This window comes from Symsagittifera roscoffensis, chromosome 6, assembly GCF_963678635.1.
Source record: "Symsagittifera roscoffensis chromosome 6, txSymRosc1.1, whole genome shotgun sequence".
NCBI lineage: Eukaryota > Metazoa > Xenacoelomorpha > Acoela > Convolutidae > Symsagittifera > Symsagittifera roscoffensis.
Genome location: NC_087067.1, coordinates 16,989,689 through 17,016,877, shown reverse-complemented (window position 1 = coordinate 17,016,877; position 27,189 = coordinate 16,989,689). Strand labels below are relative to the sequence as shown.

At 34.6% G+C, this 27,189-nt stretch overlaps 3 protein-coding genes across 7 annotated transcripts in view; 2 read left to right on the top strand and 1 right to left on the bottom strand.

Annotated features, from left to right (window-relative positions):
• Nucleotides 1–3,237, bottom strand: part of LOC134847738 (uncharacterized) — a 430,557-nt gene extending 427,320 nt beyond the window's left edge. For all 3 annotated transcript variants that reach the window (XM_063864932.1, XM_063864933.1, XM_063864934.1), the window contains exon 1: nucleotides 3,221–3,237. The gene's annotated coding sequence lies outside the window, so the exon portion shown is untranslated. The remainder of the gene's footprint in view (nucleotides 1–3,220) is intronic.
• Nucleotides 1–27,189, top strand: part of LOC134847741 (nucleoside diphosphate kinase homolog 5-like) — a 98,769-nt gene that overhangs the window by 14,550 nt on the left and 57,030 nt on the right. The window lies entirely within an intron of this gene.
• Nucleotides 3,281–15,264, top strand: LOC134847740 (kelch-like protein diablo). 3 transcript variants are annotated; one of them, XM_063864937.1, is made up of 7 exons: nucleotides 3,281–3,672; nucleotides 4,160–4,343; nucleotides 4,614–4,762; nucleotides 7,525–7,665; nucleotides 8,305–8,724; nucleotides 13,389–13,474; nucleotides 14,800–15,264. In XM_063864937.1, the coding sequence occupies exons 1-6, from the start codon at nucleotides 3,592–3,594 to the stop codon at nucleotides 13,449–13,451; spliced, it is 1,038 nt and encodes a 345-aa protein (XP_063721007.1). In that variant the 5' UTR covers nucleotides 3,281–3,591; the 3' UTR covers nucleotides 13,452–13,474; nucleotides 14,800–15,264. The 3 variants fall into 3 exon arrangements, with proteins under 3 accessions (XP_063721007.1, XP_063721006.1, XP_063721005.1); XM_063864936.1 differs by having other exon boundaries at nucleotides 13,389–15,264; XM_063864935.1 differs by lacking the exons at nucleotides 13,389–13,474; nucleotides 14,800–15,264 and having other exon boundaries at nucleotides 8,305–9,448.

Here is a 27,189-nt window from a genome sequence, read left to right as displayed (position 1 = left end):
CAGCATTAAAACTCGTATGAGGTTGTACCCTTATGACCCAAAATGTAATTATTGTCTGAAAACAGCTAGGACAAACTTTCGCTCATGACTCGTACCGTTAATACTTCACTTGTATACTCCTTACTTATGTTGCAGTCACATTTAGTTCATTTATTGAATAATTGTTTATATATTTACCGTTGAACAGTCATTCGCTGTCATGCGATTCGCTGTCATCTGATCCTCTTCGCTTGTTGACCGTGCAGTGTTGCTGGCAGCGCTTCCACGCAGATGCTACCAAGGAAAGTCGAGTTTGAATCTCCGCATAGTACATGCAGCAGACCCTCTCTTCGTCGCAGAGAGTCAGAACTGCATGGCACCACGCATATGGAAGATACAAACTTTTCCCCTTCTCAAGAACACCATAGCGGACCAGTTTCTTCTGCTGAGAACCAAGGTTCCTCAGATACTTAGCAGCATCAGTGAACCCTGTCTCCGAATCATTGCTACCAGCCAGTGCACAATGACCCTTCTACGCTGAGGTCACTAATACGTTTAAGACCTCTAAGTTGCTTCTAAAACTGCCCTATCCACGATTGCAGCTTCCTTCCTTGAAGACTGGATCTCATCCAACGACTTTACAGGAAACGGAGTGAAACCCAGATCTCCTCTGCTCACTGCATCGAAGAATCCCTGCAGGTCCTCCCGGTCGACAGCGCCCCGCCTACTGGACCTTCGCACCTCGCCATGTGGAGCAGACGTGGTGCTCTACCCGACTCCGCCCTACTCTTCCTCTCCTTCGTCTCATACACTGTAAATGGGTAGTCATATCCAGACATAATAACGATCTGAAAATTGAAGACACTTCAAGGGAGGCGGAATGTTGAAGCCTAAATGAGACATCTCAGCTTTCTACTTGAACTAAATCTACGATTGAACTAATTTACTTATTTAAAACCGCATTTAACAAAAATCAATTGACTGCTATCTATAACTCATGAAATAATTTACACTCTTTGCGAATCACTAGTTTTATTCAGTCGGATTGGTGATTTTTCGTTTCCCAACTTTTGCTGCACAACAGTCCTCGCTCACCTTCTTGGAAAATTCTTCGAAGGAATGTCATTTCGAAGATTATACTGATGCTCATTTTCCACACTTTCTTCATAAATCATCCGATCGCTCTTTAAATTGTAGAAATCGCCACTTTTTTGATATGTGCTTCTACGATTGAGTTGTCAGTCAGTCATTTCTTCAAGACATCTTTGACGTCTGAATTCATAGTTTGGACACGTGACTGTAAAAACAATAAAACCTTCTTAGTGGTTTCAGCAGAAGCACTGGCTTCCTGTAATTTCATGGTGCACTCCTTAAATGGCTGTGAAAGCTTGCAGGTGCTTTTCAAGCTGTCCCAGTTAAAATCAGTCAATTCTTCTGCTAAAAGGAGACAAAGTTGCAGATAACGTTTTATGGAATCAAAAAACGAATTCCAACGTGTAGAATTTTCACACACAATTTTGAGGGGCTGTCGACCAGCATCTTGCTGCACCTTTTCAAGAGCATCCACAGTTTTGGGGGAGCTGTGCGTTTTCTTACATATTTTGCGCATAGTTTCAATATTCTCCCGAGATTCGCCAAAAGCAACATCAGATTGAAGGGTTGGGTCGTCAGTGTTTTCCCCAAGTGTGACACTATCGCTATCACGATTTACAAAAATCAACTTCTTTACACAGAGGTTTATCACATGAGCTAAACACGGAAACGCGTACCAACCAAAAAGTTCTGCCACCTTCTGAACATCCGCAACACAGTCTGTAACGGAAACAGCTATGTCATTTGGTTCTAGACCAACGAGAGCCAGCAGCTTGCGAAGGTGTGCTGCTATCTCTTCACTTCCGCAAAAATGTTTAAACGGAATAAGCCTAAGACAAATCGATTTCTCTTCAATATATGGATAAACGCCGATTTATTTTTTTTTTTATCTTGGGAGGACCATTTGTCAAAACTTATGGTTAAAATTTGGTTGGAGTCGCGTTGCTGAATGGTGCTTTTGATTTCACTGATAATCAATTGATATTTTTTGTCCATGGTTTTGTTCAATGAATGATAGGTAACTTTGCTGAAATTCAACGCAGTGAGCATGGACTGTAAGGCCTCGCTTTTGGCAACTGTTGCCATTGGAGTGTGGTCTTGATAGACAAGCTTTGTGGCAACATCCAATCCCTTGGGAAGCGATACTTGTGGCACTTTTTGAAAACTCAAATTCAATTGATCATTTTCAACAGACCTTTACGTAGTAGTTTCAGAACACGCATTAAAATGTTTTCGCATACTCGAGTCTCCCATACTGGGAGCTTTGATTAAGACGTCACATTTAATACGTTTGCGCCATTCTGTTTGAATATGATTCCTAAACTGCACGTAAAAATTTTTGTTGACTTTAGATGTTGTAACTTTGTTTACTCGATATTCCATTAACACTTCAGTTACAGCAGTATCTTCGCGAGTTGTCATTTCCTGACTAAAAAAAAACGTTTATGTTACCTTTACCAAAAAAGGATTTTGTTTTGTTACAGAGTAACAAAACAATCTAACAAAAACAAAACAAGAAAGTAAAACTATTCAAACAAAAAAGTTTACTAAAACTATTGAATTCCCTCAGTTTGTTGTACATATGTAAAAAAAAACATAGAAAATTATAGAGAATTCATGCAAGACATTTCGATCCAAAATGTTTCGTGTTTCGAACGTTTCGTGATTTTTACTAGCACGAGTTTTCAAAGTTTTTGCTAAAATTGTAACAAAGTATTGAGGTATTGACTGGGTTTGGTATTGGTATTGGTATTGATGATTCAGTTCGGTATTGGTATTGAGGCCTTTGTATTGGTATTGAATTCCCTGGCCCTAAACAGACTAGAAAACTAACTGGCTTGGTATCGACGGTGAAAAACGAGTCGAATTAAGATAACTGACGCCTGCCAGTCGTCAATAGGCGCTTTTTCTACGCTCCTTCACTGTAATGTTTGAGTGAATGTTACATTAATTTGATGATGAAAATGATTATGTAATTTTGGCGCGCATTTAAGGTTTGCAAACTTTTGATTGGTTGAATTTTTTTTATTTTGTATAGCCATTGACTTATGATATTTTGATGATCGATGATCATTTTATAAAACTTTTAAACCTGATGATGTACAAATGTGCGAAAACGTTCGTAATTTACATTTTTAATTCCCTCTCTATTTAATAAGTTTATCATAACAATTAGGCTAAAAGCACTAGGAAAAACAACAATGAGTTGGCTATCATCGATCATTTTTGGGAGAACTGAACAAAATGAGGCAAATTAGATTCATGTGCGATGTGACTATCAGAACAAGTGAATGAAATGCTTGCGATAAGTTTGCTCTGTACAATGAAATGCTTGCGATAAGTTTTAATGCTTTTAATTATTCTTTGTTTTTTGTGTTTCTCAGTTGAAATTTGAAAATTGCGTGTACTATTCAGGGGTCAGTTCATATTGAATTCAGAAGATTACCATTAGGTTTTCAAATTTTAGACAAGTTGAAACATCTATTTGCTTCAAAAATAATTGCGGTGCATGATTCTGAAATGGCGCCACCAATCCCAGAATTGACTTCATGCGATGCGACTCCCGTAGTGGTCGAGTCATTGCAACCATCAAGTGATGAGGTAGTATTATGGTTCGGAAAACTAACTTTTATGGTTCGGAAAACTAGTATTATAGTTCGGAAGAAAAGATGTTAAGAATGAAAGAAAAACAGTTTTAGTGGAGCAGCTATTGATCATCAATCGATGATTGGCATCATCCTGAAGCTTTCCAAAAACTGAAGCATAATGCTTAAGAACTGTTTTTGGATCGAAATAGCTGCTTCTATTTGAAATTGGTTGAAAAGTTAAATTGTCGCTGACGCGAGACGTCCTTGTTCACGTGACGCGCGTGCTCCTCAAGTGCTTTTTTCCCCGCCCTGATGGTGCTTTTTCATTACATTTTAAAATTTAATTGAGTTTGATTTTTAATTGAGTTTGATTTTTAATTGAGTTTTTTGATGTTTTGAAACTTTTGTTCTTTTTTGTAATTTTGGGTAGAAAGTTCTTTTAACTAATCTAAATACTCCCGAAGCAATTTATACCGTGAATGCAGTTTTTTTTGTCGTAGAAAGTAGCCCATGCATCTGAAAATCACCATCGATCATTTTTGATAGAACTGAACAAAATGAGGCGAATTAGATTCATGTGCGATGTGACTATCAGAACAAGTGAATGCTCGATCATGGCTCACAAACTAGTCCTATCTGCATGTTCATCATACTTCAAGGCTATTTTCACAAATAAATTATCCGGTAAGAGATAAGTTCATCCTAAGCAACATTTTTATTATGTTTCGTAGGAAATGTAATTGAGCTAAATGGGTATGGTTCTTGAAATTAGATTCTGTAACCTCAAAGAGCTTTAACAGCATGTAGTTTTTCTTTGAAATTCGGAAATACTCGAAAAAAAGTCGGTCTTTGAGTTCACCGACTCTTTTCTATCTGTCTGTGGACTATTTTGAAAGGAACAAAAATTAAAATTCATTCGGGTGAGTCAAAATAAACGTCATGTTTGTGATTTAGAGGGACACAACAATATAGTAACTTTGAATGATTTTGACTCGGCAGCTGTAGATGCTTTAATAGACTTCTGCTACACAGGATCTATAGTGGTGGAGAGGACGAATGTGCAAGTACTTTTGCCTGCCGCTTGTCATCTCAGGATCGAAGAGGTTCGATTTCAAAGATTGTCATCTTTGATTCAAATTTTGGTTCAGAAAACAGTTTAGTGTTACTGAACGACAGTGTGATCTCATTCATTGATTTGATACTAAAATCATTATGACGATTGCTGGTGAAAACTGAGTTTATTTTGATAGTAACACATTTCCTGCTATGTTTTTGCTTCGGCTTACTTGATAGTCCGAACCTTTTTTATGAGTTATAATATGGTTATAATAGCCTTTAACGGCTTAAACCAAACTTTTTAACATGAAAAGTTATCGTCCTCGGAAAAGTTATATTTTTGATTTTTATCGAAAACTACACTCCTAAATCTGATAACTTGGTTTCAATCCAAAAATCAGGTTGTGCGAAGCTCCCCTGCTTTTTTGGCTAAGCCCATTTTTTTCCGAAAAAAGTTAGGGCCTCGGAAAAGTCAAATATTTGGTTTTTTGAAATTTTTTGACTTATCTTGGAAACTTCCATCCCAAATCTGAAATTTTGGGTTCAATCAAAGGAACAGGTCGTGTGAAGCTCCGCTTTATAAGTGGCTACGTCTAAACTTTTCTTACACTAAAGATGGCTTCAGAAAAGTTGAATTATGATTTTTTGACCGTTTTTTCTAAAAACTTTTTGACTTGTCTCGAAAACCTCATACTCCAAATATGAGATTTTGGACTCTATCAAAATAAAGGGTTGATAGAAGCTCCCCCGTTTAAATGGCGACAAGCAAATGTTATAACAAAAAATTTATAGACCTCAGAAAAGTCAATGTTTTGATTTCTTGTCCGTTTTTTTTTTAAAGTTGACTCTTCTCAAAAAATACTCAATCAAATCTGATATCAAGGGTTCAATTGAGACAATGGGTGGTGGAAAGCCTTTGCGCGTAAGCGGCTGCGCCTTAACTTCTGTAGGAAAATTTAATGTCATTGGGAAACCATATTCTCAAAAATTACCTATTTCCAGCATCAGTACAATAACGTCAAAAATTATCAAACACTTTAGCTGGGCCCAAGTACGATTATAATAGCGGAGTCATTGCTGCCTGGTTTATCAGCACAGCAAGTTTGAAGGTATGAGTTTGTATGAAACTTGGAGTTACCAGCTGTCAGTGGTATAGTGTTGTGAATCCGCTTACAAAACGGAAAGTTGTAAGTTAGATCGAATGGGACGTTTTCTTTTTCAAGACAAAAATTTCTCCAATAACTCTCCCGAATTGAATTCATTTTTCAAAAAAGTGTTTGTCAAGCCTCAATTAAAGGAACCAAAACTAGACAATGATCAACTGTTGTCGTATCTGTTTTTCAGCAACATTTTTGAGAAAATTTTTTGACCATTTAAATGAGCAATTACTATTTTTTTGACCAATTACTATCACTTAATTAGCTAGAGGAGCTTTTACAGAAACGCTTATTCGACCGAGAACGCCTTCCTCTGATATGATGACAAATCTTGACCAACGAAAAACATTAGTCTTAACTGCGCTAGACTTATCACCTGCTTTTGATACTCTAAACCATTAAAATCTTCAACCAACTTAAAGTAAAACCTTTCGAATCCAAGATACTGCCTTAGAAATAATAATTTCATACGTAAACAATAGAAATCAAGGTGTGAAAGTAAAAAGTTGTTATTGAAACTGTTTCCTGTCAACTGCTCTTCTTCAGGGATCTCTACTAGGGCCGCTACTTTTTCAAACTACATGACACCGCTGCGAGACGTTTTCATTAGAATAAGTTTTGCTTATCAGATTTACGCAGACGACTATTTTATTTGTTTCTCTAATAAACCTGAAAGTACGGCCGATATTCAGAAAGACTTCAACCAAGTTGTAAACTGGTTCACAAACGCAGGTCTTCTAATAAATATGGAGAAGAATGAAACAGAGTTGATGTTTGTAAATATCCGGAAAAAAATGCCAAAAAGAGTGAAAATCAGTAGATCAAATTCAAGTTGACTCGTTCTGCCAAAAGTAAGAACAGCATACGGAAAAGGCTCTTTTTCTTTTTGCAGGCGGTATCTTTGAATAAACTGTCAGTGTTTCTTCAATTCTCAGAAATTGAGAATTGAAGAATCGTAAAAAAAATTCAAAGCTGGTCTTAAAGCACTTCTCGAAAACATGCGTTATTCGGGGGTCTCCTATAAGTTGTACCTTCGCCTTTGTTCAAACGCTCGAAGCAGCAGAAAACCGTAAAAACCGCCTTTTTACAAAACTGAAGTCTCTGTTAGTTTTGGAAACGAGGCAAAATTAGTTTGTTCACGTCTCGGCTCACATTGGGGGATCTTTTTTGTGCGTTTTTCCTTTTCGTGTTTTTGGACTAATATATTTGCAAGTTGAATATTCTTTTCGTCACACGATGAATTGATGTTCGAAACGTTTTTCTCACCTTCGATTTGGTAGCTCATTAATGAATCACTGTCATAAAAAAGATTTCAATCTTAGAGAAAAAAAGTGATACAATATCTTGTAATTGTTTCAATTTCAGTACTTCGGAAAGTTGCAGTGGCGTTGATTCGTTGTAGGCCTTAATTCAAAACGAAAAAAGATTCTTCAAGTCGATAATGATAATGACGCTAATGTTCAAAACAACCATCTAATTGAATTGAATATCAAAGGAAATCATGATCTGTTCTACCATTGCCTGCACTCGATGGGTGTTTCTCACTAAATAAAAAACTCGAATCTTTTGGTTCAGCGTAAAATAAAGGATTCCACAAACCTATATATAAAATAGATCTTTATAATAGTATAGATGATGTTTTCACTACTCAGGTGTTGGACGCGTGTGGGGAATTCCTGCAGCAGCAGCTGGACCCCACGAACTGTCTGGGTATCATGGCATTTGCGGACACCTACTCCTGTAGACATCTAGTCCAAGCGTCAGACGACTACATACACGATAACATACAGGAGGTGAGCTCACTTTAATCAACGTTTCTCAAAATCTTGAAGTTATCGTTTGTTTTCTTTCAAGTTAGAATAAAACTGACTGTCAACACTTTCGGAAATCTAATGAACTTTTGAATGGTATATTTTTAATTAAGTAGAAGAAAATAAAAGTGGTCATTGGAAATAGTTAAATAAGTCGTATGATCGTCAGAGTATAGCAAAAGCATGCAACAAATTACCTTTTGTTTTCTTCTTTATTCTCCATTTGAGTGCTCAAAGGCTCAATCTTCGAATATGAAATTAAACAGAAAGTTTTTGATCTTTTATTATAGGTTGAACTAATTAGGTAAAAATGATCCGGAAAAAATGAAGTATGATTGATGTAATTCGATTGCATTTACTTTAAAATAGGCTTTTTTCGCACTTTGCCTATCTGTTGGCCATTTATCAAATTAAGTGAATATAGTTTTCTCTTGGAGATGCCACGCGACAGGCTGATGCCTTTTTGGATTTTTTCCAAGCCGACCTAGGTGTTAAACCTACAATTTATTAACCTATATACGCTTCTGAGTATCTGGCCTGAAAGTAAATTATAATTAGTATTATTCAGAAAAACGTAATTCAACGCCTCGAGGTTTTCTTTGAGATTATTCATTTTTTAAGGTCATGAAAGAAGACGAATTTCTACTACTGTCGAAAGACCAGCTAATCGAAATTACTGCAAGTGATGATTTAAACGTAGAAAACGAAGAGGATTTGTTTCATGCAATCATCCAATGGGTCAAGTATGACGCAAAAAGCCGGCAATTTTTTTTATCAGACGTCCTTTCGCATGTCAGATTTTGCGTAATGTCACCTAAGGCTTTGATCCGAGTAAGTTCAGACGATCTTGTGAAACATGATGATTCTTGTCGCAGTTTGATCGATGAGGCAAAAAACCATCTGCTGCTGCCTAGTGAAGAAAAGTCGGATGGACCTAGAACGAGGCCTCGAAAGGCGCAGTTGAAGCGTGTAGGTGATACTTCAATTCGTCAGTCATTGACCTCGCATGGGGATTTTCATTCGTCTTCGAAGAAAGCCAAGGTTAGTGACTATGAACGTTCAATTTCCAGTGAAGTTCGGATCACGAGTCCAGGAAACAATGACGCAGAAATTCTGCTTGTCGGTCAAGGTCACAAGATAGTCGACACTCAAAATTTTGCCCAAGGTCTTCGTAAAGATGAAGCTCAAAATTTCAGTCAAGGTCGGAAAAGAGTTGAAATGCAGAGTCTTAGTCGAGGTAACAAAATAGTTGAGCCTCAGAATCTGGGGAATGTCCAGAGGAAAGATGTCCATAGATTTAATCAAGGTCAAAATAGGATTGAGGGTCATAGTTCAAGTCTGAAGACTGTACAAGCGTACGAGGTCGAAGATGATGAAGATTCTGTCGAAGAGCTCTAAGCGACAGATCAAGAAATTGCAAAAAAATGTCTTCATCCAGAAATAGCAGCTTTAATCTATTTGAACATACTGACTTTGAAGGCTTCTAGATTTAAGCAGATTAAGGAGAACTTGGAAAGTTTAGCGAATTAGAAACTTGATAGTCGATAGCCTTTTAAGTAGTAATGAACGTAGTAATTTTTGACTTATATAGGTAGTGTGATATGATTAAGAAGTATTATACAAGTTATTACACAAGCTTAGCGGGAGTAGTGTAATAGTACGATAATTCTTTTGGTTTCAACCTAAGTCACAAATATTGGTGCCAAGTTTGGGGCAATTTTACGTCTTTGTGATGTGCTTTGACATTCGGTAAATCATAAGTTAAAACAGTTGATGCATCTTTCATTTTTTTAAATTATTTTTCATTCTTCAAATGATACGAACCAAAAAAAGATATTTGTTTAAAACTAGTACAATAATAAAAACTCGATTTAAGAAAATTTTCAACTCAATATAACTCAATATTTTTGAAATGCATAATTTATACATAGCTTGGCGCCATGCTTTCCAATTTATTAAATGCTAAGCTAGTGTGTGTGGGTGCCCAGTTTGTTATATTTTCAAAATTTTACATGCAAAAAGCCCAATGTCATGTGAAAGCCCAATTACATTCATATAGATGGGAGGACGTGCGACTCCTAATCTGGTCGTAATTTCGAATCCGCCATAGCAAAAGTTTTAATTTTCAAGGCTTATTTTTACCGTTTCTTTCAAGTTTTTGTTACAGCTAATTTTGGTTGTTTTCTGGCTTGTGTTAGCGAAGCGTCGCTTCGCCTCTGTGTAAATAATTGATGATCATGCTCAATTGTTTATAAGGGGTCTTGACTTTTGATTTCTTTAAAAGTTGTAGTTCGTTTGCTAAATGGAAGAAAAATGATACTCGAAAGGGAATTTGTAGACACGCGAACATCGAAAGGGAATTTGTAGACACGCGAACATTTTAATTTGATTAAGAAATGCCCTAAAAGAAAATTTTCGAATTAAACTACAATGAACGAGTGAAAACCAATTTTAACCGCTGTGCAATTCTGTTTAATACGCGTTGGGCGTTGCAATGCACTAACTTCAATAAAATAATTGGAAGTTATGTATGATGAAATCGAGGCTGGGTTCTAAATTAAACAAAAAAATTAACCAGGATTTTTAGAGTGGAATTGAAAAGTTACCTTAATATAAGATTTAATTTTGAAAATTTTCCATCAAAAGAGATTTTTTAATTGAAGGATATATATATTTTTTTTTTCATTTCAAAATTTCAACAAGATGAATGTTCAAAAAAATTTTCACCGTTTTTTTTCAGTTCATCGACACTTTTCCAACTGTCTGTATTCTATTGTTTTCTACGCAAATAAAAATGAATGTTTTTGAGAGTCATGAACGTTGTTAATAATCTTATATAGGTCTTGGTTATTTTTTGTTTTTCTTTCAGGAAAAAGTCTTCAAAACTCGTTCACGCTAAATTTTGCATTTTCGCTGTTTGAATTTTGATTTCTTTCACTTCACTCCTTCACCTCAGTTGAAAGAATGGCAAACTCCGCTATCTAACAATAAAAGTGTGAAGGTCATGAAAAACGTGAAGGATTTCTAGTTTCGACAGGGTTTTGTTTATCAGATTTCTTAGCGTAATAAAAAATTTACATATTGATCCAGTTTTCTTAAATTGATTCATTTTTATCAAACAAAGTAGTCAATTTTAAATTGTTTTTGAAGTTCAAAAAGCTTTAAGGCCATCTATTTCTACTTTGAATTTCGAAAGTGGAAGTTTTTTTGCAAAAGACAAGTCTGTATTTTTTGTCTATTTCGTTGCGTTCAGGACTCTTTTCCAATGTCTGTTAGCTATGTTTTGAAAATCGTAGTTTTTATAGGTGTATTTGAGTTCATTTACATTTTTCAGACCTGTTGGCTGTTTATTTATTTTACCTTTATTTCCAATTAGATGATGATTTAAAAGAAAGATATGAGCTGAAGAAGTTGATAGAAAGATGATTGAAGCTTAAATTGTTTTGTTTCTTTCAAGCTTGTATGAGGGTCAAATTAGGTCTTACAGTGTTGTTGTTTTAATTTGTGAAAAGTTTTTCAGTTTTGACATGTGAATTCCCATGAACGATGAATTGTCGAATTCCAAATTAAACTGGGAGAAAAATGGACCGGCTCTCAACTGGAATCTTTATCAGCAAGTCACAAGTCAAGCATAGGTCATTTTATTAAAGGTTTTCGTTGAAAATGTTGTACGTTCAGACTAAAATTATTTGTTTTTATAGCTATTGATTTAAATTTTTCGAATACGTTTTGTTAAAGGCCAAGTGGTGCCTTTCCGCACACTGGCAAACATAATTCCCGAGGGTTATCGAAAAATAGTTGTTGACAATTTCATTCTCGAGAGTAAGTTTGACTGTGTTTTTTGAAAAACCTTACCAGCGTTTACTACCACGAAATTGATTGGCCAAGTGAGTTTTCGCTGTCTAAGAGTCGATGAACGTAGTGAAGACTCATATTGCACTTGCGAAAGCAAATGTCTTGTAATTGGGAACTAGACTTTTTTCCCGTAAACAAATTTTCTATAAATCTTTCATGCTTTTATTACTTGCTCTATTATTACACTAGCGATCAGCTTAGTGTATTATTAAGAACCTTTTTTTAAAACCGAACTCGCAAATAAAAGTGTTACTTAACAGTGTTCACTTATTTGGAATTTGCACTGTAGCATTGGAAATTGCAAAGCATCTGTCTGGTTTATTTTGGCTAGTGATTGGTTCCTATAAAGCCTGCGTGGTTAGTGTGCGAGAATCATAATCTCTAGGGCGCAGGTTCGAATCTCAGACGCAGCCGATGTTTTACTAATTCGAGGCTTATTTCCAATTTTTCTTATTGCACTTAATAGAGCTGCTTTTTGTCGTGTTCTCGCTAGTGTTTGCGAAGCTAAGCTTCTCCTCTGTGTTAACTTTAAGAACTTCCAGGTTCGTTCCCATTTGGCCTAGAGGTAGCCCATGCCTTTGTACCCCATGGTCTAGGGAGCGAGGACCGGTCGAATCTTGTTTTTTTTTCCGTATGCATGAAATTGAAATAGGATTACGGTAACAAAAATAGAATGGAGATTATACTCGCAAGTAGCAAAGGTGGAATGACGGGAAAACGCGTTTGAAAATTCAATAATTGATTTTTTTTTTTCAGAAATTGTGGCGAAAAAAAACTAATCATTCAAATTTCTCAAATTGGGTTATCATTAGTCTGTTTTCGAAAGTGGATTTTAATTTCTTGATTGCCCAGAGAAATAAGAAATGTACCTATTTATCTTGTTTTCTCGAATTTGATTATCATCGAAAAAGTGTCAATCATATCTTGTTCTATGGATTCAAAGAGCTCTAAGGTCATCTATTTTTTTCTTTGAAATTCGAAACCAGAGATTTTTCAAGCAACAAGTCACTATCTCGCTTCGGTTTGCTTGCGTTCATTGACTCTTTTCCAAATGTCTGTTGTTTATATTTTAGTTTTCCTGTTTATTTTATCTTTTGCGCATCAAAAAAGAATTACACCAGATATCTTTATCAATGACTTTTTTTAACGCTAGTCTTCCATTTTTAACCTTCCTATTTAATTGATCATTTGAAAAACCTAAGAAGAAATCGAAAGGCAAAGCGAAAAATGTAAAACTGAGCGTGAACAAACTACTAGTAAAGGACAATTATTTTCATTTATTTAATTTCCATATTTTGCTTCAGAATTTAAATAGCAGTTTTTTATCCAATTTTCTCAAGTCAGTGTTGTTGGCTGTGTTGATGTATTTTTATCCTTTTTGTTAGTGAAATTCAGCATCGCCTCAAAATGCAGCATTGTCCTACACTTTTATTTTTGATTATATAAAAGGAATACGTCTGGGTATAGATTCTGGCTAGTACCAGATCTCTTGGTTCAATAGGATGTCTAGGTGTTAAAACTCAAATAAAATTCATCTGTTAACACTTAGATTTTGCATCTATCGATCCTTATTTGATAATTTAGCATATATAGAAATTGATTAGATAGCTTATTTTAGAATAACGCCTATTATATTCCATGTTTATGATCGAAAACTAAGAGTTTGTCTGTCGAGCAAAAGCTTGTTGGTTTGGAATCCAGGATTGTGCTGGACTTTCTATTTCGAACATTTGCTGTCATTCATCTTTACCCGAATTGTGTATTGGCATGTGTGTGAGAACTTTTAGCTCGCATTTTTTGCATTAACAAAGCCGGTCAAAAGACTCTACCGACTAGTGTTTGTGTTTCAGCCACGTGAAATGTGCAGAGATTGGGCGTGCGCTCGAGTGTATTTGTTCACGATTAAGCAATGAATGATGTATGCAAGAGAGCAAAGGTTAGAGGTCACAACGGCCATTATGTAGAGTCGAATGGGCTCAAATCAAAGTTTTGCCACATCAAGTCTTCTGGAAACCTATAGGCTCTGATGAACTATGTCGACAATTCACGTATCGTAAATATTCATATACGCCAGCATCCAGCGCAACCAGAATCGCCAGAAAAACTAAGTATCGTTTATTTATTGCGTCAAAGTTTTGTTCAAATCAAAACCCTTAGGAGAGATCATAGTATGGGCAAATCCGAAGTGCTCGTGCTGTAAATACATTCAATTTTCAAAGTAACTGAGCTCTCAATCCCAGCAGTGACTTTTCAGAAAATCCTACGAGAGATGCTGAAGAGCATCCTGGTTTTCTGTTAGTCATTGCTGCCGCGAGCGACTCATGAAAATTGAACTGAAGTTGATTTGTTCAGCACATCGCATGATTGTTTGGTTATATTAGAGACAAAAAACAAAGATCTATGCTATGTGCCTCTGCTTATGCTCGTAACTTACGCGAGGAAACTTTACAGCCCAGAAAATAAAGTAAAAAAGCGCCTGAGTATATTAGCGTTTCTCGGTAAAGATCTGTACTGCTCGTGTTTCTAGTTTTTTTTAATAGGTTTCAATATTGTCGCGATAAAGTTTAATTTCAGAGTCTGGATAATAATTGGGCTGATAAGATTTTTGAAGTGTTAGTGAACGAAGTGAATAAACTATGTTTTTCCAGCTAAACTTTTGCGCTCTTTTTTTGAATTTTAAAAGCAAATATATTTTTTTGAATTTTGTTATGAATTCTGATTTCTTGCCGGGATTATATGCCTTTTTCTATAAACACTTACATTTCATTTTCAATTTTGAGAAAAAAAATTCAGCGTTGTCATATGGTAATGAAACTTGGCATAACGGACAAATTATTTATTCTGAAATCGTTCTTCGTCCCGTGCAATATGTGTTCTTCGTGTCGTTCACAAATTTAGCCATAATTACATGAATAAATAATTTGAAAATGAAAAATTTGCAATGTGGGTTATCCGTTTTTTCTGATTGATGATCTTCTAATGGACGGCCGATTACGCTCTCCAAATGACAAAAGAGCTAATTGAGGGAAAAATGAGGTTGAGCTTGCCTTTTAGTTTCAAAATTGAATATAAGAATTTTCAGCCAGATAAAAAATCTTACTGATTCAGTTTTCTGAATTAATTTGAATTAGTTCTATCAATGATGAAAGATTCTTGAAATTCAAGACCCTTAAGCTGATGCAAATATTGTAGCGCAAAACCTGAAAGGACAGTAAAATTGGAATAAATCGGTAGATTTTTTTTTGTTTTTCTTGTTAACAGGTGGCCTCCCTAACTAAAACTTGCTGAATTTATGCTGGTTATTACGTCCAATAAGGTGGTGTGAACTGAACTCCCGTACAATCTTCTTCGAAGGCTGTCTGAGAACAAAGAGTTGATGCCTGAACAAATGAAAGTATTCCACCCATGTCACTTGAAACACCAGTCAAATTGGACGAACAGTAGTATCAATAGCCGATATGATTGTGGACCACAAAACAGCTTTTCATGAAACATTGTACCTCAAATTGTGGAAGAACCACACCAGAGTAGAATGATCAGAAACAAGGGAAAAACAATATTTGTTTATGACCAGTTGAACAAAAATATGATGAAAAAACTTCGACCTGAAGCATTAGAGAGTTTGTAGCCTTCGTATCAAATATGAAAAACTTCATTGCGAAATGCAGTATAATCTCGAAGAATTGGTTAAAAAAAATGAGAAAAGCAATGAATTATTGAATTGAAACATGGAAGTTTGTCTATTTCGAATCAATGTACAGAATTACATGTAAACTTTTTTCTCACACCGACAGCCTAGTAACAACAGTAGACATTCAATTCGAAAATTTGGCAATAAAAGTAAAATCGGGAACAACCAGCAATAAGAATCGTAAAAGTTAGAGAGCTAGAAATCTAAGAACTGATAAAAAAAATACAAACAATCTCTACTTTTTCAGTTAAGTTAGCTTATCTTGAAAATTTTTGCACTCTCTTTAGGCCAAAATCTAGTTTTTTTTCACACCAGCGAGCTTTGTGAGCCGAAATTGTATACAAGAGCAAGTTGAACGAAGTTTTGCGTTATCCGCATCCAGTTTCAAGCGTTAAAAACCGAATATATTACGATTTTGGTACCAATCTTACTATAATTGAAAAACAATCGATTTTAATCAATTAATAATCGATTATAATCTCTCTTTTTAAAGTCAAATTTTGTCTTCGAAGTTGCATCTAAATTTTGTCTTCGAAATTGCATCTAAATTGCTTAAATTTTATGCTGTTTGTAGACGTTGGTTTCTATGAAAATAAAGAAATTTTTTCTAAAGTTTTCCAATTATTTCAAAATTATCAGTTTTTTTTTCATTTTCCCCCATTAGAGCTGTTTTGTGATGCATATTTTAAGCTTTCTCAGACACCAAAACATCAGCAAATTGATTTAGTTTCATGTTTGATTCGGAAGATATCTTTTTTCATTTACCGCGGGAACCTTTCCACTCAAATGAAAGGATCTCTATGAAACTTTTGTTTCGTGGTAAAACTTTCATTTTTCTTATTGACACAAAAATAATAACTCATAAGATATAATCCGAATATAGTTTCGAATTGACAAAATTTTGGCAAAATAAGAGATTATAATCAATTATAATTGGTTTTAAGGGTTTTTTGAACTATAATCAATTTTAAAAAATTATAATTTTTTGGAAAATATCACGATTACAATCAATTATAAATCCTTTAAACACCTAATTTTGGTAATTATAATCAATTATAATTATCAAAAAATTATTATAAAAATCCGTTATAATCGATTACTTACGCCTAAACTTGGTGCGTTTAAGTAAACACCTTATAATTGGATTATGTTTTAAAATCCTAGACACATCATAAAGAAAGTGTTGACTTATTTGGCAGGGTATTGCCAAACAGCCTGATAAATTGTTAGCAAAAATATGTTGAATATTTCTTATCTTTCGGCCAGTATCTAAAGTGTCTACTTTTCACACCAGAGAGCTCGTGAACCTACCAGTTTTTGTAATTGACATTTTTTATGTTATTTCAAAATTTTTCTTTTAAATTCAATTAAATTATGGAAAAATGCTGTCGTACGCTGTCGGCCATTTTAGGTTTTCGGCTTGAGTTTAAAATAACAAGATCTGAAACCGCGTAGTTTTGGAGATCTAACCATTTTATTTTAAAACCCCTTCAAGTTAAAAATATTATTATCTTCAAACTTTGAAATCAAAAGCGTTGTTGAATTCGCCGTATTTTGTTACGCTTGCATTTTTTCGTTGTTTTTTCCATGTATTTTTTAAATAAAAATTTTTCACGTTCACTGATCTTTTTAAAGCTCCCGAGGTACATTACACCCTAGTATTCCTGAAATCTAACAGCCCAACTATGTCAACAACACCGAAATCATCCCATTTTGATAATTTGATTTGCATATATTAAATTTTGGTGAAATTAGGAGACATTGATAACAACTAACAACCCCCCAAAATTGGAATGTTGTCAGTCATCAAATTATTCCTTCGAAGTGTTGGACATTTTTTTTAATAAGGAACATAAGGAAGGGGAATATAACAATAAATCTGAAGTATAACAGCCAAAATATATTAACAAAACCGGACTCACCCCATTTTGTTATTCATGTTGTAGTTTCTTTAATTTACTTTTCTCCCAGCCTTTTGTTTTCAATGAAAGTAGTTTAGATATATTGCCTGATAAAACTATTTTTGAAAGAGTTAAACAGATCAAAGCTTGAGAAAACATGCTTTGAAGGTGTAAATTGCCTGTAAATCATAATTAATTTCAGAGGTGTTTTTGCGGTGGAATAACTCTCGCAAACAACTCAAGGAAATTAAGTATACGTAAAATTGGGAGACATCGATGGTAAAACTGGGAGACTTTGATAACAATTAACAACCCCCCCCCCCCCAATTATTAGTTTCAAGGTACAAAAATGGAATGTTATCAATCATCAAATTAATCCTTAAACTGTTGGACATTTTTTATAGGGACTTTAGACTTCAGTGAGGGGGAATATAACAATAAACATGAACTGTAACAGACAAATTATATTAACAAAGTATGACTCGCCCCAATTTAATATTCATTTTGTACATTCTTCAAATTACTTTTCTTCACGTCTTTTTTGTTTTTAATGCAAGAATTTAAGATATAAGCATACATAAAACTTTTTTTGAAAGGCCTAGACAGATAAAGGAGAAATCATGCTTTGAAGGAGTAAAATAGCCAGTAAATCATAACTAACTTCAGGTGTTTTTGCGGTGGAATCACGCTCGCAAAGAACAAGAAAATCATATTTATGGGCCCAAATTAGTTCTTTCGGAAACTGATGAGATATTTTTCTTATTCAACTAAAAAGCGACAGACAAAAACAGCTATTTCAATCCGAGCACAGGATTCTAAAGTAGTTAAGTTGTCTCGAATTTTCGTCCAAATCTCTGGTATAAGCGGCCAAGACATGTTAATCTAAATATTGTGAAAACGATACGACCGTCTATTGATGCCAGAACAAATAATTTTTTTCTTCTGTGGGTTATTTTTCCTCTAAATAAGGAGTAAGTCACGCTCATAGGTTTCTCAAACAACTAAATCGAGCCCTGAAAACCAGAATCTTTCTACAGCAAGAACACATCTAAAACTAGATATTCTTTTGCTTCAAATCAAAAAGTAGCAAATTTTTGCCCCGTGATTATATGAACTGAAAGGACATATTACAATGCTTAAAAAATGAGGCGAGTGATACTTGCTCTGGAAGATTGAGTAAACTCCCACTGTTCAGAGTTGCGTTTTTTCCTCGGCGTTCTAGAGCACTTTTTTTCTCTTTTTGATTGTGTTTGTAAAGTCCGCCCAAATTAAATAATTATCCATACCATATTTGATAAAATTGAATGTTTCAATGACAATAAAAGATTATCAACAACAATTTTGACACACTGAAAAGGGTGTCTATTCTTTTTTTAACTGATTCTGAAAGCATAGAACGACTAAACTTCCAAGAACTTATCTTCAGATTCGGGAACAAGACTAAAATATGCAATAGGACAATAGGAGTTATCAGGGTTATATAGTGTCATAATGTTATCACAAGTTTGAGCTGTTTTGTCTATAGCCTATATTGTCTTTATGCAGACTGTGCAAAAAAAAGTAACGTCTATCAGACATTTTTACATCGTTTGCCAGAATCAATCTGTTCTGTGGAATCAGTAGCGTGCTGAGGGGAGGGGGTGGCTGGGCGACCGCTATTTTTCCTCTGGAATTTTTTTTACAACGAGATGAGGAAGAAGAGCGAACTCTTTTAAGCGTATATATGCCACATGAGAAAAAGTTTTAGCATCACTGTTCATTGGACACATTGGTCAAATTTTTTGCGCCATATTGCATTTTTTGTTTAGGCAACAGTTCTTATAAATGCAAGAAAAAAAACTAGCACGAGTTTTGAAATTGGAAAGGTTGAAAATGAAAACTTCAACTAAAGTATCATTATCTTAATCAATAAACTACTGATGTAAGCCCAAAGTAAGTCCGACTGGTCCAAGAAAAATCTCTATAAACCTTTCTTAACCGCATTCGAAACTTCTGAATCAATAAATGGTCGGTAGTCATTTTCTCCCTCTCTTTTCAATAATTTTCAATGAAAAAAGAATTCGTGCCATCTGAATCGAAAACTGGTTGGTTTGATTATATGTTAGCGCGAGAAGAGTTAGCGGAGAAGGTCATCATCTTTTGTAAAATTGATACCAACCTTTGCTATGCTTTAGAGTGATAAATCAGGTATGGAAAGCACTTGACTCTTATTTACACTAATCATCATTTGCAAACAATTTTTTTGCTAAAAATTCCGATTAAGCGAAACAACCTGTCAAAACATCAGATTTGATAAGTCAAGTTGTGTGGTAAGCTTGAAGAAGGGGTTCGATAAAAAAGTATAAGCAAAATGCGGAAAGAGGGCAACCTCGTCGCCCACCGCGATGAATTTTGAAGCTGGCCGATAAAAAAAAAACATTTATCTCAATATCTCTCTTACTACTATACTTTTTTCTAGTTTTTTGTTCGATCAAAAGTCATCAGTAAATTTCGGAGTTTGTTGTTGAACTACCAGAAAAAACATTTGAAAAATACTTCGGCAATTGATTAAGAATATCATCCGTATGATAAACGTTCTTTTCCATTTGATTTTGTTTGATTGAGTTAATTGTGTTGTTTGAGGTCCATTGACTACAAAACTTGGGCACACCCTCGAAAATATAGCTGAAATGTTTTTCCTTTGAGGTCTTTTGAAGATGTTCCAGCAACAAATGTTTATTTCCAAATAATTTAGGATTCGGAGATTTTCCGTTGTGAATGCAAAAATTAGTCTAGTTATATCAAATGAGTGAGTCCTTTTTGATCTACACGTTTTTTATTGTATTTAATATTTCAATTTCAAACTAGTTTTATAGATCCGTACAAATTGAAATGGCATCGTTTGTTAAAGTTTCATCGTTTAATTTCCAGTAACGAGGTTCGCGCTGATAAAAATTTGATGGCTCAACAAAAATGTGAAAGAGCAAATGATCAGTGATTGATATTTGAGTGCTTTGCATAGAGTCATACCCTGTTTTAAAATCCTATGCTTATTTTTGAAGAAATTAAAATGGCTGGGAAGGGGTTAGGGTTAGCATAAAAATTGATAACAAACCAATCAAATTTGACAAAAATAATTATTTGGAAACCTGTACTTGAAAAAATTATTTTGCAGGATTCACGTTTGATGAACATAATGATAGAAAAACTACCAGCGTTATTTCAGCCCGGTATGAAAGCAAAAGAAACCTTGTATTTATTCAGTAAACTCAGATGTATATTTGCAGGGTTTGATATTTTTGCTTGTTGGATGCACAAAATGAAATTGGACAATTTTTTTTGGTATTTGACAGTTTTTGATATATGAGTGTAATTTAGTTGGATTGGCTCTTTCAAAAAACGGAAAAAAAGTATTTGGTTTTTTCGCAAATAGTAAAAAAAACGCTAAACTTTCCCTCCAGCCAAGTCTTCTCCGGATTTTTTTGAATTTTGTTTTAGGCCCTTCAAGAGTGGTAAAACTGACAAAGAGGTTGGCGAAATTTCATGCTCTTATTTTGTATGTGAAACGAGAGTTCTAGACCTTCTCACAACCTAAAGTCATCCATTCTCGGTTTAGAAGACCAGTCCGTCAGCTTTTTCTCCTGTTCTCCATTTTGTATTTTAATTCCTAAAAAAACTCTGCCTGTAAAAACATACTGACACGTTAAAGTTCAGTTACAGTACAGGTCTCTTTTTGGATTATAGAGCTATGATTGATGTCTGCCGGTATTTGGAGAAATAATTTGCCTCGATATCTGAAAACACCTGATTAATTTAAATGCGAGTTTACTTCATAAGTTTGTTCAATTTGTTCCTTTTGCAGGAGTTGAGATTGATGGCAGGAATTGGGATCGAAGTTGGGTAACAGGAATTGGGATCGAAGTTTGGTTACAGGAATCGGGATCGAAGCTCGGTTACAGGAATCGGAATCGAAGTTGGTGACGAAGTTGGTCAGATCGAAGCTGAGATCGAATTGAGACTGGTAGATGTCGTCATGTTTTGTTGGTGAACGGTTGTTGGTGAACACCTGTAGTAAATAAAAGATATAAATTAAAACGTTACCACATATAAACATATATGTAAATGGAATCCGCAAACAAAATGCAAATTCCACTTACAATTTGCGGATTCCACTTACAATTTGCGGATTCCGCAACAGCTCAAATTAACGATACAATTGTTTTATCATTTGTTTGTGGATTCCACAAACTGTCCTGGATTCCACAAATACTGTTGCGGAATCCGCAAATTCGCATAATTTTGGGGCGATTTTGAGCGGTACAATGATTTAGGTATTCGTTTGTGGAATCCAAAACAGCATAGAAGATCAAAGAAAAGTAGCAAAGTTGCGGATTCCGCGACAAAACTGATTTTGGCCTGTTGCGGATTCCGCTTACAATGCAGAGAATGCACAATTTGGCCTCGTGATAGTTGTTGGGCATTTTTTTCAATAAGGAACATAAGGAAGGGGAATATAACAAAAAACCTGAATTATAACAGGCAAAATATATAAACAAAACAGGACTCACCCCATTTTGTTATTCAATTTGTAGTTTCTTTAATTTACTTTTCTCCAAACTTTTTATTTTCAATGAAAGTAGTTTAAATATAATGCCTGATAAAACTATTTTTGAAAGAGCTAAACAGATCAAAGCTTGAGAAAATATGCTTTGAAGGTGTAAATTGCCTGTAAATCATAATTAATTTCAGAGGTGTTTTTGCGGTGGAATAACTCTCGCAAACAACTCAAGGAAATTAAGTATACGTAAAGTTGGGAGACATCGATGGTAAAACTGGGAGACTTTGATAACAATTAACAACCCCCCCCCCCCAATTATTCGTTTCAAGGTACAAAATTGGAATATTATCAATCATCAAATTAATCCTTAAAGTGTTGGACAATTTTTATAGGGTCTTTAGACTTCAGTGAGGGGGAATATAACAATAAACGTGAACTGTAACAGCCAAATTATATTAACAAAGTATGACTCGTCCCATTTTGTTATTCATTTTGTACATTCTTCAAATTACTTTTCTACACGTCTTTTTTGTTTTTAATGCAAGAATTTAAGATATAAGGATAAATAAAAATTTTTTTGAAAGGCTTAGACAGATAAATGAGAAATCATGCTTTGAAGGAGTAAAATAGCCAGTAAATCATAACTAACTTCGGGTGTTTTTGCGATGGAATCACGCTCGCAAAGAACAAGAAAATCAAATTTATGGGCCTAAATTAGTTTTTTCGGAAACTGATGAGATTTTTTTCTTATCCAACGAAAAAGCGACAGACAAAAAACAGCTGTTTCAATCCAAGCACAGGATTCTAAAGTAGTTAAGTTGTCTCGAATTTTCGTCCAACCTTCTGGTATAAGTGGCCAAGACATGTTAATCTTAATATTGTGAAAACAATACGACAGTCTATTGATGCCAGAACAAATAATTTTTTTCTACTTCTGTGGGTTATTTTTCCTCTAAATAAGGAGTAAGTCGCGCTCATAGGTTTCTCAAACGACTAAATCGAGTCCTGAAAATCAGAATCTTTCTACAGCAAGAACACATCTAAAACTAGATATTCTTTTGCTTCAAATCAAAAGGTAGCAAATTTTTGCCCCGTGATTATATAAACTGAAAGGACATATTACAATGCTTAAAAAATGAGGCGAGTGATACTTGCTCTGGAAGATTGAAATAACTCCCACTGTTCATAGGTTCCTGATTTAATGAGTTGCGTTTTTTCCTCGGCGTTCTAGATCGCTTTTTTTCTCTTTCTGATTGTGTTTGTAAAGTCCGCCCAAATTAAATAATTATCCATACCATATTTGATAAAATTGAATGTTTCAATGACAATAAAAGATTATCAACAACAATCTAAACTATTTTGACACACTGAAAAGGGTGTCTATTCTTTTTTTTAACTGATTCTGAAAGCATAGAACGACTAAACTTCAAAGGGCTTATCTTCCAGATTCGGGAACAAGACTAAAATATGCAATAGGACAATAGGAGTTATCAGGGTTATACAGTGTCATAATGTTATCACAAGTTTGAGCTGTTTTGTCTATAGCCTATATTGTCTTTATGAAGACTTTGCAAAACAAAACAAAAAAAATAACGTCTATCAGACATTTTGACATCGTTTGCAAGAATCAATCTGTTCTGTGGAATCAGTAGCGTGCTGAGGGGAGGGGGTGGCTGGGCGACCGCTATTTTTCCTCTGGAATTTTTTTTCACGAGATGAGGAAGAAGAGCGAACTCTTTTAAGCGTATATATGCCACATGAGAAAAGGTTTTAGCATCACTGTTCATTGAACACATTGGTCAAATGTTTTGCACCATATTGCATTTCTTGTTTTAGGCAACAATTCTTATAAATGCAAGAAAAAAAACTAGCACGAGTTTTCAAATTGGAAAGGTTGAAAATGAAGACTTCAATTAAAGTATCATTATCCTTATCAATAAACTACTGATTAAAGCCCAAAGTACGTCCGACTGGTCCAAGAAAAATCTTTATAAGCCGTTCTTATCCGCATTCGAAACTTCTGTATCAATAATTGGTCGGTAGTCATTTTCTCCCTCTCTTTTCAATAATTTTCAATTAATAAAGGATTCGTGCCATCTGAATCGAAAACTGGTTAGTTTGATTATAGGTTAGCGCGAGAAGAGTTAGCGGAGAAGGTCATCATCTTTTGTAAAAGTGATACCAACCTTTGCTATGTTTTAGAGTGATAAATCAGGTATGGAAAACACTTGACTCTTATTTAAACTAATCATCATTTGCAAACAATTTTTTTGCTAAAAATTCCGATTAAGCGAAACAACCTGTCAATACACCAGATTTGATAAGACAAGTTGTGTCGTAAGCTTCAAGAAGGGATTCGATAAAAAAGTATAGGCAAAAATGCGGAAAGAGGGCAACCTCGTCGCCCACCACGATGAATTTTGAAACTGGCTGATAAAAAAACATTTATCTCAATATCTCTCGTACTACATTTTTTTCTAGTTTTTTGTTCAAAAAAAATTCATCAGTAAATATTCGGAGTTTGTTGTTGAACTTCCTGAAAAAACATTTGAAAAATACTTCGGCAATTGATTAAGAATATCTTCATCCGTATGATAAACGTTCTTTTCCATTTGATTTTGTTTGATTGAGTTAATTGTGTTGTTTGAGGTCCATTGACTACAAAATTTGGGCACACCCTCGAAAACATAGCTGAAATGATTTTCTTTTGAGGTCTTTTGAAGATATTCCAGCAACAAATGTTAATTTCCAAATAATTTAGGATTCGGAGATTTTCCGTTGTGAATGCAAAAATTAGTCTAGTTATATCAAATGAGTGAGTCCTTTTTGATCTACACGTTTTTTATTCTATTTGATATTTCAATTTCAAAATAGTTTTATAGATCCGTACAAATTGAAATGGCATTGTTTGTTAAAGTTTTATCGTTTAATTTCCAGTAACGAGGTTCGCGCTGATAAAATTTTGATGGCTCAACGAAAATGTGAAAGACCAAATGATGAGTGATTGATATTTGAGTGCTTTGCATAGAGTCATACCCTGTTTTAAAATCGTATGCTTATTTTTGAAGAAATTAAAATGGCTGGGAAGGGGTTAGGGCTAGCATTAAAGTTGATAACAAGCCAATCAAATTTGACAAAACTAATTATTTGAAAACCTGTACTTGAACGAATTATTTTTGCAGGACTCATGTTTGATGATCATAATGTTAGAAAAACTACCAGCGTTATTTCAGCCCGGTATGAAATCAAATGAAACATCGTATTCATTCAGTAAACTCAGATGTATATTTGTAAGGTTTAATGTTTTTGCTTGTTGGATGCACAAAATGAAATTGGACAATTTTTTTGGTATTTGTTAGGTTTTGATAAATGAGTGTAATTTAGCTGGATTTGCACTTCCAAAAAAAACTGAAAAAAATATTTGGTTTTTTCGCACATAGTAAAAAACGCTAAACTTTCCCTCCAACCAAGTCTTCTCCGGATTTTTTGAATTTTGTTTTAGGCCCTTCAAGAGTGGTAAAATTGACAAAGAGGTTGGCGAAATTTCATGCTCTTATTTTGTAAGCATTCATCCGTCGGAAGAATATTAACATTTGTTTTTTACGATAAATTATTTTTTTCCTGGCAGAATGGGAATGAAAACCTACGACTTGATTGTTGAGATACTCACCCTTTAGTTTTTCTTCGCTTGTGGTTGCTGCAATGTTTGTTTTACTTTCCTTCTCCAAAATTTTTGATAGTGATATACCGCCGACCTTCATTTCTTTAACCTTTTCAGTTGTTGTTTCGTTGTTTCGTCATTCTTGTCGCTGGCAATATTGGCGCTAGTTTTTTTCGGAGACTGATTATTGGTTTGTTGATATGTTATGTTGCGCCAATAATCGCGATGACATTTTTCTTGGCGTCTAGAGATCTTGCAATTTTGAGATTCATGTAGTGAAGGTATGTGAAACGAGAGTTCTAGACCTTCTCACAACCTAAAGCCATCCATTCTCGGTTTAGAAGACCAGTCCGTCAGCTTTTTCTCCTGTTCTCCATATTGTTTTTTAATTGCTAAAAAAAGTCTGCCTGTAAAAACATACTGACACGTTAAAGTTTAGTTACTGTACAGGTCTCTTTTTAGATTATAGAGCTATAAATGATGTCTGCCGGTCTTTGGAGAAATAATTTGCCTCGATATCGTTGCAAACAAAAATCGAATTAAGCAATTTGATTTTGGCTAATTTACTGTAATTCTTCTCGATTATATGAGACATTAAAGAAAATTCCATGGGAAACAGCGTCCTGGTAAGTAAAATGATTCCTTAGCTTTCGATTATGGTTAAGAGTTGCTCTGCTTCCGGATGAGCAAGGATTGTCAGTTTCAGCAGTTTGGGGTCCTCTTTTGTCAAAGTTTTCGTTTTTCAGATTGTCATCTTCTGTTACATTGTTGAGAGAATTGTTTCAGTATATCGAAAGCTCAACTTCGACATGCTTCTTTCTTTTGTGAGGGGGGAGGTGGTTTTGATTATTCGAATTTGTTTTGTTTCTTCAATCGATTTGTTTAGTGTTGGCGCATTTCTGAATTTTGTCTCCGTTTCAATCAGCACTTCATCGTTATTTGATTGCTGAGTTTCCGTCAATTGTTGTTGAATCAAAGCTCAGTTTTACTAGTGGGGGCAAAAAAAACCCTACACCCGTATATACATTTGTAAAAAAAATGATTTTATTTTTCAAATTGCAGAAATCAGAAGTCAAAAACTTCAACTATATTGCACATAATTTAGATTTTTTTGTTTCAGAATTATAAATTATGTTTACTTAAATAAAAGTATCATAATCAACATTACATCAAAGACATCAATTTTATCGAAAACAAATCATCGAGTTAGTTTCCTAATTATTGACTCAAAAACTGGTTGTAAATTATTACGAGCTAGATAGTCTCTGAACGGATCAATTTAGATTACTTTTACCGGATACCGATTACCCTGGGTTATTGCTAAAATCAAACATATCCCTGGTAGTTTGTATCAAAAGGAGCCATTTTGTTTCGCATCTTCTATACTTATCATGACACAAAAAATTGCATATTGACTTTCCGTGACGTCGATGATTTTGAGTATGCGCCACCAATAACCACAACAACGTTCTTAAGCTCTGCAAAAATTGTTGATACAAAAAAATTGTTAATCTGTGATATGTTTGTTGAGGGTTGTAACGAGGGACAAACAAAATTTAGAAGATTCGACTGTTTCGCAAATTAAATTACAAAAGAAGCATTCGGGCACATTCTCAAGAAATAAAAACCACCACTTTTCTCGATCTCTAAGAACAGCGTACGCAAATTTATAACAAAAAATTTTTCCTAAACATCAAGCAAAGAATTTTTTTGTTTTTGATTGTAAAATTAAATAATTCAGTTCTTGAACAGAGGTAGCTGTTTGCAGCAAAATGGAAGCGTGAAATTGAAGCTTGTTAAACCCTACAGTTTTGTAAGCAGAAATATTAAACATCTCGCAATTTTGTCCGCTCTGTTATAA

Excerpts from the sequence above, each read along its gene's own strand:
- LOC134847740 (XM_063864935.1), top strand. The coding sequence starts at position 3,592 with ATGGCGCCACCAATCCCAGAATTGACTTCATGCGATGCGACTCCCGTA. Across the intron at positions 3,673-4,159 it reads TGCAACCATCAAGTGATGAG|AAAGTAGCCCATGCATCTGA; the intron begins GTAGTATTATGG and ends TTTTTGTCGTAG. Across the intron at positions 4,344-4,613 it reads TTTCACAAATAAATTATCCG|AGGGACACAACAATATAGTA; the intron begins GTAAGAGATAAG and ends TTTGTGATTTAG.